Genomic DNA, 15,495 nt, shown 5'->3' with positions numbered 1-15,495 from the left:
CGCCTACACCTAAGATATAGTATTCCATTGTACAGTGGAGATGGGACATGTTATTGGCTGATTTGGAAAATATTTTATTCAACAGCATAGAGAATACAGAAAGAGTCACCAACAGGCAGTGCAACTGATAGTAATCCATTTATTAAGAGCTGAGCTAGCCTCAGAGGTTATTTATATGTTTAAAAACTGCTTGCAAGGAAAAAAATACCTCAAGCACTTTAATTTATTCTTAGACAGTAAGTGGCCAAGTGGTTAAGGCGTTCATCTAGTGATCTGAAGGTCACTAGTTCGAGCCTTGGCTGAGGCAGCGTGTTGTGTCCTTGAGCAAGGCACTTAACCACACATTGCTCTGCGACGACACCGGTGCCAAGCTGTATGGGTCCTAATACCCTTCCCTTGGACAACATCGGTGGCGTGGAGAGGGGAGACTTGCAGTATGGGCAACTGCCGGTCTTCCATACAACCTTGCCCAGGCCTGCGCCCTGGAAACCTTCCAAGGAGCAAATCCATGGTCTCATGAGACGAACGGATGCCTATACTAATAATCTGATCAGGTTCAAAACTAGATGTTTGGTGATCCTCTGCTGTCTATAGTTTTGTAAAAGTATTTTATGTGCATGGGCTAATCACCATACAATTATTCATTATTCATGTAGGAAAGTCTGATGTGTAAGAGGTGGCTTTAGGTCTAAACCAGATGTTGAGGGAAAAAGTTGAAATGCAACAGATTTAGTACCCTAATAAAAAAAACACCAGGAATCAAAATATTATAGAAAAAATGTAACTAAATGTGAATGAGGTTTGGTATCTTAAGAAATTATTTCTGTAGAGGATGTCTCATGGTCAAACGCCTGCATCAAGACTCATAGCTCCACCAGACTGCAGGCTCTTATGTCACTGTGCTTCATTATAATTTGGGTGAGGTCAAATTTAAAGCATTAGAGGTAATACAAAAGAAATATGGGAATGTCACTCAGTAGGTAGGCCCAATTAAATCAAAAATACCAACACAAACACTTACTGACTGAATTGAACTTATGATAATAATGGTGCATCAGACAATTATGGAAAAATATAAATTATAGAAATAATTGAAAACCCTCATTTACAAAAACACCTGATGAAACTTATCAAAAACAGCTGTGTACAGTCATACTGAAAGAGGATTTGAAAGCAATTCAATACATGAAATACTTTGGGACTTTTGATAAATTAAGGAGAATGGAGGGGACTTTTATAGGATTTGATATTTTGTTGTTATGGTGACAGTGAAAAGTAACTTCAAATAGCACCATCTACACTTTCTTAGGAGATTAAGGCAGGCAATGCTCCCCGTTCCTATTCTAACAACTTTCTCCAGGAGTACCATTAAGAGTATCCTGTCTGGCTACACCATTCTGTGGTACGGAAGCTACAAGACATTGGACTGCAAGACCCTACAGCAGATAGTAAAAACTACCAGGAGAATCACTGGGGTCTCCCTCACCCCTGTTTATGATACTTACTGGGAGCATTGTAAATGAAAGACCCAAAGCATTGTTGAGAACCATTACCACCCATACCACAATCTCTTTGACCTACTACCGTCAGGGAAGTGGGTACAGGAGCACCAGGACTAGGACTGCCAGACTGGCTACAGCTTCTTCCCTCAGACTGAGAGACTAATGACTACCCAGCCACCATCAAGGTCTCATCATTAGGAAAGCAAGCTGTTTACCTGTGCTATGCACTACATGCATTTTTCACACTATATTTTATTAACTTAATTTATGGTAATACTTTGTTTTATGTGTTGTTTGAGATGCATGTTTTGGGAGTCCACTATTGTTTCATTTGGTTGTATACATGTACAGTCAGATGATAATAAACTTGAAAAACATTTACAGAATAGACACCAACATTTATAGTCTTGTCACTCTTTGTTTTCTGAAGTTGCAGATCTTCCACCTCTTCTTCAAGCTTAACCTTTATCTCGGTCAAATCTTTTAGCTCCTGCTCTCGCCGGCTCAGTGCTTTTTGCAACTTCTGAACCTCCATGGCTTTTCCATTACGATCAGCCCGAATCTCAGCAAGCTCACTTTCTTTCTCAGTAAGGAGACTTTGATATTCTTCTGCTCCCTGAAGATTAAAAAAGTCCAAATGTGAAATTTGGCAAATTGGTTTATTACTGTCACATATACAGTGAAAAACTTGTCCTGCATACCATTCACATACATCATTTTATTAACATATGACACAAGAGCATAATCAGGCCATTCAGCCCATCAAGTCTACTCTGCCATTCAATCATAGCTGATTATTATCCCTGATACTCATTCTCTTACCTTCATCCTGTAACAACAGTGCACCGAATTAATACGAGGTAAAACAATAAGAGAATGCAAAATAAAGGGCGACACAGTAGCACAGCAATTAGTGTAATGCTTTACATGCCAGCTTTAAGATTGGGGATCAATTCTCTGTTTTTGAGGAGCTTGTGCGTTCTCCCCAGGGCAGTAAAGCCCCCCCCCCCACCCCGGTTCTCCTGTTTCCTCCCACATTCCAAAGCATACAGTCAGGGCTAGTTGGAGCCAGAAGCATGGGGACACAAACCTTGCTCGTCTGATTTGACATTAAATAGGCATTTCACTGCAAGTTCCGATGAGCAAGCGACAAAGTTCATCTCTAAACACAGTTACAGAGAATAGAGGTGCAAACCATAACAAGATTAGATTTTATAAAACTGTTCAATAGTCTTAGAGTGCATACACGAAGTAGTCACCCCCCCCACCCCAGAAGTTTTCATGTTTTATTGTTTTACAACATGAACCACAGTGGACTTAATTTGGCTTTTTTGACACTGATCAGAGAAAGACACTTTTGTGTCAAAGTGAAAACAGACCTCTACAAAGTGATCCAAATTAATTACAAATATAAACCACAAAATAATTGATTTCACAAGTATTCACCCCCTTCAAGTCAGTATTTAGTAAATGCACCTTTGGTAGCAATTACAGCCTCGAGTCTGTGTGGATAGGTCCCAACCAGCATTGCGCATCTGGACACTGCAATTTTTCCCAGTGTTCATTACAAAACTGCTCAAGATCTGTCAGATTTTATGGGGATTGTAAGTGAACAGCCATCTTCAAGTCCAGCCACAAATTCTCAATTAGATTAAGGTCTGGATTCTGACTTGGCCACTCCAGCACATTAACTTTGTTATTTTTAAGCCTGTGTAGCTTTGGCTTTATGCTTGGGGTCATTGTCTTGCTGGAAAACAAATCTTCTCCCAAATCGCAGTGCTCTTGTAGGCTGCATCAGGTTTTCCTCCAGTATGTCCCTGTATTTTGCTGCATTTCTCTTTGCCACTCTCTCATAAAGCTGCGACTGGTGAAGCACCCAGGCAACAGTTGTTAAATGCTCAGTCCCTCCCATCTCAGCCACTGAAACTTGTAACTCCTCCAGGGTTGTCTTAGGTCTTTTGGTAGCCTCCCTCACAAGTCCTTCTTGTATGATCACTTAGTTTTTGAGGACGGCATGCTCCAGGCAGATTTACAGCTGTGCCGTACTTTTGCCATTTCTTGATGATTGGTTTAACTGTACTCCAAGGGATATTCAATGACTTGGAAATTTTCATGTCCATCTTCTAACTTGCACTTTTCAATAACCTTTTTGCGGAGTTGCTTGGAGTGTCCTTTTATCTTCATGGTGTAGTTTTTGCCAGGATGCTGGCTCACCAGATACAGTCAATTGAAGCATGTCGACTGCACACAGACCTCCAAAACCAGATCTCCATTTAGCTAATCATGTAACTTGTAAAAGCAATTGGCCGCACCAGTGATGATTTGGTGTGTCATTTTAAAGAGGGGTGAATACTTATGCAAACACTGACTTTGTGGTTTATATTTGTAATTAATTTAGATCATTTTGTAGAGACCTGTTTTCACTTTGACACAAAGAAGCCTTTTTCTATTGACCAGTGTTAAAAAGGATAAATGAAATCCACCATGATTCAATGTTGTACAATAATAAAACATTAAAAATTCTGGGGGTCTGGGGGTGGGTGGACACATTTTATAGGCACCATATAACTAAGGGACTCCAGGACAGAATTATGCAGCTTTGGATCGTACCTGAAATTTCTGCAGCTGGGCTTTATGTAATGAATCCCTCGCTTTAACCAGGGCATTATCTCGCTCTTCAATCTCATGATAAAGCTCCTTGATCTGATTTCAAACAGAGGAAATTAATTACATGTCCAAAATGAATTGTTTGTGTAAAACTTTCAAAGACTTTTAAACAAGGCAGAAAATTTTCAGTTTGAGAGACACAGACCTCATTATCCTTAGTCTTCAGTGCCAAAGTCAGTCCTTGAATGGTTTTATCACGTTTCAGACTGTTCTGCTTCTCTGCAGCCAGCTCATTCATCTTGTCATTAGCCTGTCCTTGAAGAGCCTGCACACAAAAAAAATTCATAGATATTAATCTGATGAAAACTAGTTTATGATCCACCAGCTTTCCTTGGAAATCAAATTGTTTCAGAATCAGGTTTATTACCAACAGCACTTGACGTGAAATTTGTTAAATTAGCAGCAGCAGTAGTTCAATGCTATACATAATCCAGCAGAGAGAAAAAATAATAATAAACAAGTAAATCAATTACGTACACTGAACAAATATAAAAGAATGTGCAAAAAGAAAAAAACTGTATAGTATAAAAAGTGAGGTAGTGTCCAAAGATTCAATGTCCATTTAGGAATCGGATGGCAGAGGGAAGAAGGTGTTCCTGAATGGATGAGTGTGTGCCTCCAGGTTTCTGCACCTCCTACCTGATGGTAACAGTGAGAAAAGGGCATGTCCTGGGTGCTGCAGGTCCTTAATAATGGACACTATCTTTCTGAGACACCGCTCCCTAAAGATGTCCTGGGTAGTTTGTAGGCTAGTGCCCAAGATGGAGCTGACTAGATTTACAACCTTCTGCGGCTTCTTTCGGTCCTGTGTCGTAGCCCCTCCATACCAGGTAGTGATGCAGCCTGTCAGAATGCTCTCCAAAGTACAGCTATAGAAGTTTTTGAGTGTATTTGTTGACGTGCCAAATCTCTTCAAACTCCTAATAAAGTATAGCCGCCGTCTTGCCTTCTTTATAACTACATCGATATGTTGGGACCAGGTTAGGTCCTCAGAAATCTTGACACCCAGGAACTTGAAGCTGCTCACTCTCTCCACTTCTGATCCCTCTATGCGGATTGGTACGTGCTCCTTCGTCTTACCCTTCCTGAAGTCCACAATCAGCTCTTTCGTCTTACTGACGTTGAGTGCCAGGTTGTTGCTGTGGCTCCAGTTCACTAGTTGGCATATCTCACTCCTGTACGTCCTCTCATCACCACCTGAAATTCTACCAACACTTTTCAATTGATTTCTAATTAATCAATAAATTCTTGGAAGGACCAAAAACACATTTAAAACCAAAGCATACTTAACATGCTTCAGGAGAAAAAATAAAACAGGATTGGTACCTCATTTGCAGCATCTGCTTCCTTTAACTTTTCTTGTAAAGTACTGTTCGCAGTTTCGGCCATCTCGAGGTCGGCTTTCAGCTGTTTAGCCTCCACCTCCAACTGCCCTAGCTGCCTCTGTTTCTCTGCTAGGTTCTGCAAGAGAAAGCAAAAAGAAAATGTCTTCCCATTACCACATGGGTTTCCTCCGGGTGATTTGGTTTCTTCCCACATTCCAAAGGTGTATAAGTTAGGGTTAGTAAGTTGTGGGCATGCCATTTGGTGCCAGAGGCGTAGCAACACATGCAGGCCACCTCCAACACATCCTCAGACTGTGTTGGTCTTTGATGCAACTGATACATTTGACTGGATTTTTTGATATACATGTGAAAAATAAAACTTCTTTAAAGTTCAAAGTAAATTGATTATCAAAGTACATATGTCACCATATACCAGCTTCAGATTCATTTTCCTGTGGGTATACACTATAAATAAAGCACACTATAATCAATAAAAACCTCAACAAAATGACAACCGAAGTGCAATCAAATTGTGAAAATACAAAGAAAAAACAAAATAATAATAATAAATAATAAGTATTGAGAACGAGTTGCAGAGTCCTTAAAAGTGAGCCCATAGGTTGTAGAATCAGTTCAGAGTTGAAGTGAGAGAAGTTCAGAATCAGGTTTATTATCACCGGCCTGTGTCGTGAAATTTGTTAACTTAGCAGCAGCAGTTTAATGCATTACATACTATAGAACAAAAAAAATCAATTACAGTATATGTATATTGAATCAATTAAAAATTGTGCAAAAACAGAAATAATATATATTAAATACGGATCGAGTTCTCAGTATTCTCAAAAGGGAGGGTGAGCAGCCAGATGTTGTGGTCCATGTAAGGACCAATGACATGGGTAGGAACAGTGAGGAGGTCCTGAAAGGCGAGTTTAGGGAGTTAGGTGCCAAGTTAAAGGACAGGACCTCCAGGATAGCAATCTCAGAATTGCTACCAGTGCCACGTGCAGGCAGGTTTAGAAATAGTAAGATAGCGCAGATCAATACGTGGCTGAAGACATGGTGCAGGAGGGAGGGCTTCAGAATTATAGATAATTGGGCAGTTTTCCAGGGAAGATGGGACCTGTTCCGGCGGGACGGTTTACATCTGAACTGGAGGGGGACAAATATTCTTGCAAGTAGATTTGATAGAGACGCTCCAGTGGATTTAAACTAGATACAAGGGGGGAATGGGAACTATTGTGTAGGAACAGATGTAGGGGAGAAGGAAGAAAAAGGAGATAGTAAAGTTGTTTCCACCGTCAGTGATAAACAGAGAGTAAGCAGCGGAAAAATTCTTAAATGCATTTATTTTAATGCTAGGAGCATTGTAAGAAAGGTGGATGAGCTTAGAGCATGGATTGATACCTGGAAGTATGATGTTGTAGCTATTACTGAAACATGGTTGCAGGAGGGGTGTGATTGGCAACTAAATATTCCTGGATTTTGTTGCTTCAGGTGTGATAGAATCGGAGGGACAAGAGGGGGAGGTGTTGCATTGCTTGTCAGAGAAAATATTACAGTGGTGCTCTGGCAGGACAGGTTAGAGGGCTCGTCTAGGGAGGCTATTTGGGTGGAATTGAGGAATGGGAAAGGTGTAGTAACACTTATAGGGGTGTATTATAGACCACCTAATGGGGAGTGAGAATTGGAGGAGCAAATTTGTAAGGAGATAGCAGATATTTGCAGGAAGCACAAGGTTGTAATTGTAGGAGATTTTAATTTTCCACACATAGATTGGAAAGCCCATACTGTAAAAGGGCTGGATGGTTTGGAGTTTGTAAGATGTGTGCAGGATAGTTTTTTGCAGCAATACATAGAGGTACCAACTAGAGAAGGGCAGTGTTGGATCTCCTGTTAGGGAATGAGATAGGGCAGGTGACGGAGGTTTGTGTTGGGGAGCACTTCGGGTCCAGTGATCACAATTCCATTAGTTTCAATATAATTATGGAGAAGGATAAGTCTGGACCCAGGGTTGAGATTTTTGATTGGAGAAAGGCTAACTTTGAGGAGGTGCGAAAGGATTTAGGAGGAGTGGATTGGGACAATTTGTTTTATGGGAAGGATGTAATAGAGAAATGGAGGTCATTTAAAGGTGAAATTTTGAGGGTACAGCATCTTTATGTTCCTGTTAGGTTGAAAGGAAAGGTTAAAAGTTTGAGAGAGCCATGGTCTTCAAGGGATATTGGAAACTTGGTTCAGAAAAAGAGAGATATGTACATTAAATATAGGCAGCATGGAGTAAATGAGGTGCTCGAGGAATATAAAGAATGTAAAAAGAATCTTAAGAAAGTTAGAAAAGCTAAAAGATACAAGATTGCTTTGGCAAGTAAGGTGAAAAGAAATCCAAAGAGTTTCTACAGTTATATTGATAGCAAAAGGATAGTGAGGGATAAAATTGGTCCCCGAGAGAATCAGAGTGGACAGCTATGTGTGGAGCCAAAAGAGATGGGGGAGATTTTAAACAATTTCTTTTCTTCGGTATTCACTAAGGAGAAGCATATTGAATTGTGTAAGGTAAGGGAAACAGATAGGGAAGTTATGGAAACTATGATGATTAAAGAGCAAGCACTGGCGCTTTTAAGGAATATAAAAGTGGATAAGTCTCCAGGTCCTGACAGTATATTCCCCAGGACCTTGAGGGAAGTTAGTGTGGAAATAGCAGGGGCTCTGACAGAAATATTTTAAGTGCCATTAGAAATGGAGATGGTGCCAAAGAATTAGTGTATTGATCATGTTGTTCCATTGTTTAAAAGGGCTTCTAAGAGTAAACCTGGCAATTATCGGCCTGTGAGTTTGACATCAGTGGTGGGTAAATTGATGGAAAGTATTCTTAGAGATGGTATATATAATTATCTGGATAGACAGGGTCTGATTAGGAACAGTCAACATGGATTTGGGCATGAAGAGTCATGTTTGACAAATCTTAATGAATTTTTTGAAGAAAGTTGACGAGGGTAAAGCGGTGGATGTTGTCCATATGGACTTCAGCAAGGCCTTTGACAAGGTTCCACACGGAAGGTTAGTTAGGAAGGTTCAATCGTTAGGTGTTAATATTGAAGTAGTAAAATGGATTCAGCAGTGGCTGGATGGGAGACGCCAGAAAGTAGTGTGGATAACTGTTTGTCAGATTGAAGGCAGGTGACTAGTGGTATGCCTCAGGGATCTGTACTGGGTCCAATGTTGTTTGTCATATACATTAATGATCTGGATGATGGGGTGGTAAATTGGATGAGTAAGTATGCAGATGATAATAAGATAGGTGGCATTGTGGATGATGAAGTAGGTTTTCAAAGCTTGCAGAGAGATTTAGGACAGTTAGAAGAGTGGGCTGAAAGATGGCAGATGGAGTTTAATGCTGATAAATGTGAGGTGCTATATTTTGGTAGGACTAATCAAAATAAGACATACATGGTAGGGCATTGAAGAATGCAGTAGAACAGAGGGATCTAGGAATAATGGTGCATAGTTCCCTGAAGGTGGAATCTCACGTGGATAGGGTGGTGAAGAAAGCTTTTGGTATGCTGGCCGTTATAAATCAGAGCATTGAGTATAGGAGTTGGGATGTAATGTTGAAATTGTACAAGGCATTGGTGAGGCCAAATTTGGAGTATTGTGTACAGTTCTGGTCACCGAATTATAGGAAAGATATCAACAAAATAGAGAGAGTACAGGGAAGATTTACTAGAAAGTTACCTGGGTTTCATCACCTCAGTTACAGAGAAAGGTTGAACAAGTTGGGTCTTTATTCTTTGGAGCGTAGAAGGTTGCGGGGGGGACTTGAGAGAGGTATTTAAGATTATGAGGGGGATAGATAGAGTTGACGTGGTTAGGCTTTTTCCATTGAGAGTAGGGGAGATTCAAACAAGAGGACACGAGTTGTGAGTTAAGGGGCAAAAATTTAGGGGTAACACGAGGGGGAACTTCTTTACTCAGACAGTGGTAGCTGTGTGGAACGAGCTTCCAGCAGAAGTGGTTGAGCAGGTTCGATATTGTCATTTAAAGTTAAATTGGATAGCTATATGGACAGGAAAGCAATGGATTGTTATGGGCTGAGTGCAGGGCGGTGGGACGGTGAGAGTAAGCGTTCGACATGGACTAAAAGGGACAAGATGGCCTGTTTCTGTGCTGTAATAGTTATATGGTTAAAAAAGTGAGGTGGTGTTCAGGGGTTCAATGTTGATTTAGGATGGCAGAGGGGAAGCTGTTCCTGAGTCACTGAGTGTGTGCCTTCAGGCTTCTGTACCTCCTACCTGATGGTAACAGTGAGAAAAGGGCATGCCCTGGGTGCTGGAGGTTCTTAATAATGGATGCTGCCTTTCTCAGACACCGCTCCTTGAAGATGTCCTGGGTACTTTGTAGGCTCGTACCCAAGATGAACCCCTCTGCAGCTTCTTTTGGTCCTGTGTAGTAGACACCACCCCCCCATACCAGACAGTGATGCAGCCTATCAGAATGCCCTCTATGGTACATTAAGAGAAGTTTTTGAGGATTCGTTGACATACCAAATCTCTTCAAACTCCTAATGAAGTATAGTCGCTGTCCTGTCTTCTTTATTACTGCACCAATCTGTTGGGACCAGATGAGCTTGAAACTGCTCACTCTTTCCACTTCTGATCCCTCTATGAGGATTGGTATGTGTTCCTTCATCTTACCCTTCCTGGAGTCCACAATCAGCTCTTTCATCTTACTGACATTGAGTGCCAAGTTGTTACCGCGACACCACTCCACTCGTTGGCATAGCTCACTCCTGTACGCCCTCTCATCACCATCTGAGATTCTACCAACAATGGTTGTTATCATCAGTAAATTTATAGATGGTATTTGAGCTACGCCTAGCCACACACTCATGGGTGTAGAGAGAGTAGAGCAGTGGGCTAAGCACACACCCCTGAAGTGCAGTGTTGATCGTCAGCAAGATGATGCTATCACCAATCCGCACAGATTGTTAGGAAGTCAAGGATCCAATTGCAGATGGAGGTACAGAGGCCCAGGTTCTGTAGCTTCTCATTCAAGATTGTGGGAATGATGGTGTTAAATGCTGAGCTATAGTCGATGAACAGCATCCTGACGTAAGTGTTTATGTTATCCAGTTGATCTAAAGCCGTGTAAAGAGCCATTGAGATTGCATCTGCTATTGACCTATTGCAGCGATAGGCAAATTGCAATTGGTCCAGGTGTTTATGGAGGCAGGAGTTCAGTCTAGTCATGGCCAACCTCTCAAAGCATTTCATCACCGTAGATGTGAGTGCTACAGGACGATAGTCATTAAGGCATCTCACATTATTCCTCTTGGGTACGGGTATAATTGTTGCCTTTTTGAAGCAAGTGGGAACTTCTGCACGTAGCAGTGAAGTTGAAAATGTCCTTGAATACTGCCACCAGTTGATTGGCACAGGTTTTCAGAGCCTTACCACACTGGTTCTAGAACCTAATGGTTGAGGGGTAATAACTGTTCCTGAACCTGGTGGTGCCAGTCCTGAGGCTCTTGTCAAGTCAAGTCACTTTTTATTGTTATTTCAACCATAACTGCTGGTACAGAACATAGTAAAAATGAGACAACGTCTTCCAGGACCATGGTGCTACATGAAACAATACAAAAACTACGCTGAACTACGTAAGAAAAAAAAACGACACTAGACTACAGACCTACCCAGGACTGCATAAAGTGCACAAAACAGTGCAGGCACTACAATAAATAATAAACAAGACAGTAGGCACAGTAGAGGGTATAGTATGTTGGTGTCAAGCCAGGCTCTGGGTATTGAGGAGTCTGATGGCTTGGGAGAAGAAACTGTTACATAGTCTGGTGCCTTTTTCCAGATGGCAGGAGGGAGAAGAGTTTATATGAGGGGTGCGTGAGGTCCTTCATAATGCTGTTTGCTTTACGGATACAGCGTGTGGTGTAAATGTCTGTGATGGCAGGAAGAGAGACCCCGATGATCTTCTCAGTTGACCTCACTATCCGCTGCAGGGTCTTGCGATCGGAGATGATGCAATTTCCAAACCAGGCTGTGATGCAGCTGCTCAGGATGCTCTCAATACAACCTCTGTAGAATGTGGTGAGGATGGGGGGTGGGAGATGGACTTTTCTCAGCCTTCACAGAAAGTAGAGACGCTGCTGGGCTTTCTTTGCTATGGAGCTGGTGTTGAGGGACCGGGTGAGATTCTCCGCCAGGTGAACACCAAAAAATTTGGTGCTCTTAACGATCTCTACGGAGGAGTCGATGTTCAGCAGAGAGTGGTTCGCTCTGTGTCCTCCTGAAGTCAACAACCATCTCTTTTGTTTTGTTCACATTCAGAGACAGGTTGTTGGCTCTGCACCAGTCCGTTAGCCACCGCACCTCCTCTCTGTATGCTGACTCATCATTCTTGCTGATGAGACCCACCATGGGTCTCATTTCTCCAATGGCAGCAGTGAGAAAAGAGCATGAACTGGAAGGTGTGGTCCTTAATAATGGATGCTGCTTTCTTGTATCAGCGAACTTTGTAGATGTGCTCAATGGTGAGGAAAGAACTAGGTATACAGTATCTATTACTTGACAATACATTCACCCGAATGGTCTGAGGTGCTAGAAGACTGAGGAAGTAGCATGGTAGGGTGGCAAGTAATACACATTCATTATCCCCTAGCAACATGTACATACAGAGCCAAGAGACATCAAACTTTTTAGGGGCTGCTTACAAGTTAAACTCAAAAATATTGACTAATTACAAGTTCAGTTTGGACAAACTTAGGTTGGTCTCCCTAGAGCAGAGGTAGAGGGGAGACCCAAGAGATTTATAAAATTATGAAAAGCATAGCTAGGGAGACAGTCGGAATCTTGCCAGATTACATGTGATTAGAAATTCAAAAATTCTTAATTTTAAACGTAGAATTGCAAGTTAGCTGATGAAGGGTCTCAGCCTGAAACATGACTGTTTACTCATTTCCATAGATGCTGCCTGGCCTGCTGTGTTCCTCCAGCATTGTGTGCGATGCTGTTCAAGACACTTGTTTCCATCATATCTTGTCTTGTGGTTTCTCTGTGAGGTTCCTTGGAACAATCTGTGCAAGATGCTCATGTATATAGTCATTACGTGCATACTGTTTGAGGAGCCTTTTATGACAGATTTGGCGCAGTTAGCATATAACTAATAAACCATTAATCAAGATTCAAGTTTATGTATCATATGTACTTTGAAACAGTGAAATGCGTTTTGTGTTAGCCAACACACACGAGGGCGTGCTGAGGGCAGCCCACAACATCACATATATCGTCACACATTCCAATGCCAACATAACACGTCAACAATGCTTGGCAGAAAAACATAGAACACAGGCAACAAAACAACAACAGGAAAGCAAGCCCTGTCCTCTCACCCACCCACCCAGTCCTTTAACACCAGGAAAGGCCTCCAGCAGACAGATTCTGTCCTACAGACACCAAACTGATTCATGCAAAACAAAAGTTAAAAGGAAGCTATCAAGAGGGAGGAAAAACTAGTCCATAATGAAGTCGAAGTGAAATGGAGGTGGAGATACAGTCACGAGAGGAGAGGAAAGAAATATTGGGGAGGGGAGGGTTGTCATCTCTTTGCAGGAATAAACAGTCAGTCATATAAAAAACAGGCATATAAAAATGAAGAGCAACACAAAATGCTCAAGGAACTCAAGAAGTCAGTCAGCAGCTATGGAGATGAATAAATGGTCAATGTTTCAGGCTGAGACCCTGCACCAAGATTGGAAAGGAAGAGGGAAGATGCCAGAATAAGAGCATGAGAGCACGAGTATGCATGCATGTGTAGGAAAGGAGGGCAAGATAGAAAGTGATAGGTGAAGCCAGGTGGGTGGGGGAGGGAATGAAGTAAGAAGCTGAGTGATAGGTAGAAAAGGCAAAGGGCTGGAGAAGGAGGAATCTGACAGGACAGGAGAGTGGACCACAAGACCATAAGACAAAGGAGCAGGATTAGGCCATTTGGCCCATCAAGTCTGCTCCACCATTTCATCATGGCTGATCCTTTTGTCTGCTCCTCAGCCTCACACCATGGCCTTTCCCCCATAATCTTTGATGCCAGGTCCAATCAAGAACCTATCAAGCTCGGTCTTAAATACACGCAAAGACCTGGCCTCCACAGCTGCCCATGGTAATAATTCCAAAAATTCACCAACCTCTGACTAAAGAAATTTCTCCACTTCTGTTTGAAATGGACGCCCCTCTATCCTGAGGCTGTGCCCTCTTGTCCGAGACTTCCCCACCATGGGAAACATCCTTTCCATATCTACTCTGTCCAGGCCTTTCAACATTTGAAAGGCTTCAAATGAGATATCCACCCCCCACCCCATCCTTCTGAATTCCAGCGCATACAGACCCAGAGCCATCAAACGTTCCTCATATGATAACCCTTTCATTGGCAAAAGGGAAGGAGGAGGGGAACCAAGGGAGGTGATAGACAGCGAGGAGAAGAGCTAAGAGGGCCAGAGTGAGGGAATGAGAGGGGGGATGTGGGAGGGAGAAAAATGATCAGAAGATGGAGAAATCGATATTCGTTCCATCAGATTGGAATGAAAATGAAAACAAGAAATGAGGCAGTAGAGGCATGTGGTCAATAGGCTTCAAAGAACATGCAAGGACAATAACACTGCAAAATGGCGGAAGATGCAATCAGAAACGGACACAGCCCATGGTTCTTTAAGCAGGAAAACTGAGGGTCAAGCCAAGAAACAGAACCCAAAAAGGTGACAACAGAATAGCTAATGATCAATGACCTGTCAACTGATATGGTAAATCAGGAAGTGGTCTGGAAGTACTGAGATAACATTGCTGAAGTGGACATCCATTTACCTCCACAACTCAATGACACACTGTAGGTTAACTGATTACTGTAAAATACCCCTCTGTAGGTTAATGGCAAAAAGAATCAAAGGAAGTTGGTGTCTGAAGACACAGACTTAACACTTTAGAAACAGGTTCTTCCCCATCGCCAGGTTTCTAAATGGGCAATGAACCCATATACATTAGCTCACTGTTTTTGCTCCTTTTTGTATTATTTTAAATATTTTATAATTCATAGTTTATTGCATATTGCAATGTACCGCTGCCGCAAAACTACGCATTGCGTGACATTCCAGTGATATTAAACCCGATTCTGAGTCTAAATACATGAAAGAACAAGTTATGGGGCTACAAGGAAAAATGAAGAGACACTGATTGAATAATATTTTATGTTCCCATTTGAAGGATATTTGCCCATTTAGTTTATAATTGCTCATTCAGCACCCACAAGCCTCCATAAAATTTCCCTGTAAGCTATACTCCCAGGTACCCACCAGCCACACACTTGCACCATTTGCAGTGGCCAATTAACCCACCAGCTCCACCATGGACAGTTCCAAGCCCAACTGTGAAGGGAGGAGGGTTGGAAATATATCCCGTCATGGACAAACCCAAGCCCGGCTGCAAAAGGAAGAGGGTTGGGCATGATCACTGCCATGGATGGTCCCAAGCCTGGCTGTGAAAGGAGAAGCGTTGTGCGTGGGGCTTGAAATCCAATCCCATAAAAACACACAGCTACCGAAAAACCCAGAAGCTCTAGAGATCTCATCCTCGGGAGAGGAAGGATCTTCACCTAGAAGAATAGATGGGCTACACCTGGACGTGAAAGACTGGGCAGGATAAAGGACTGTGGCAAGCTGCTTTCGGCAGCCTACGCCCCAGTAGGTTTGATAGCCTTTAGAAGAATTAACCCACGAACCTGCATGTTTTTCTGACTATGGGAAGAAAATGAAGCATCCAAGGGAAACCTAGGTGTGACAGGGAGAGCGTGCAAACTCCACACAAACAGCACCAGAAGTTAGGATGACAGAGGAACTTACTAGTTCCATTATGGGAACCAACGTGAACCCAGGGACACCACCGTAACATAGTGGTTAGCGCAATACTATTACAGTTCAGAGCGTTCTGGAGTTTCGACTTCAATTCCTG

General features: G+C 42.2%; 1 protein-coding gene across 8 annotated transcripts in view; it reads right to left on the bottom strand.

The window, feature by feature from the left end:
* Positions 1-15,495, bottom strand: part of cdk5rap2 (CDK5 regulatory subunit associated protein 2) — a 185,969-nt gene that overhangs the window by 111,776 nt on the left and 58,698 nt on the right. For all 8 annotated transcript variants that reach the window (XM_072240352.1, XM_072240353.1, XM_072240354.1 and 5 more), the window contains 4 exons: positions 5,496-5,630; positions 4,315-4,434; positions 4,113-4,205; positions 1,900-2,118 (listed from right to left, as the gene is read on the bottom strand). In XM_072240352.1, the coding sequence (XP_072096453.1) occupies positions 1,900-2,118; positions 4,113-4,205; positions 4,315-4,434; positions 5,496-5,630 (567 nt within the window). The remainder of the gene's footprint in view (positions 1-1,899; positions 2,119-4,112; positions 4,206-4,314; positions 4,435-5,495; positions 5,631-15,495) is intronic.

The sequence above is a fragment of the Mobula birostris genome, chromosome 22 (assembly GCF_030028105.1).
Source record: "Mobula birostris isolate sMobBir1 chromosome 22, sMobBir1.hap1, whole genome shotgun sequence".
NCBI classification, from domain to species: domain Eukaryota; kingdom Metazoa; phylum Chordata; class Chondrichthyes; order Myliobatiformes; family Myliobatidae; genus Mobula; species Mobula birostris.
The sequence above is the reverse complement of the archived record's forward strand: the minus strand, read 5'-3'. Positions and strand labels throughout refer to the sequence as shown.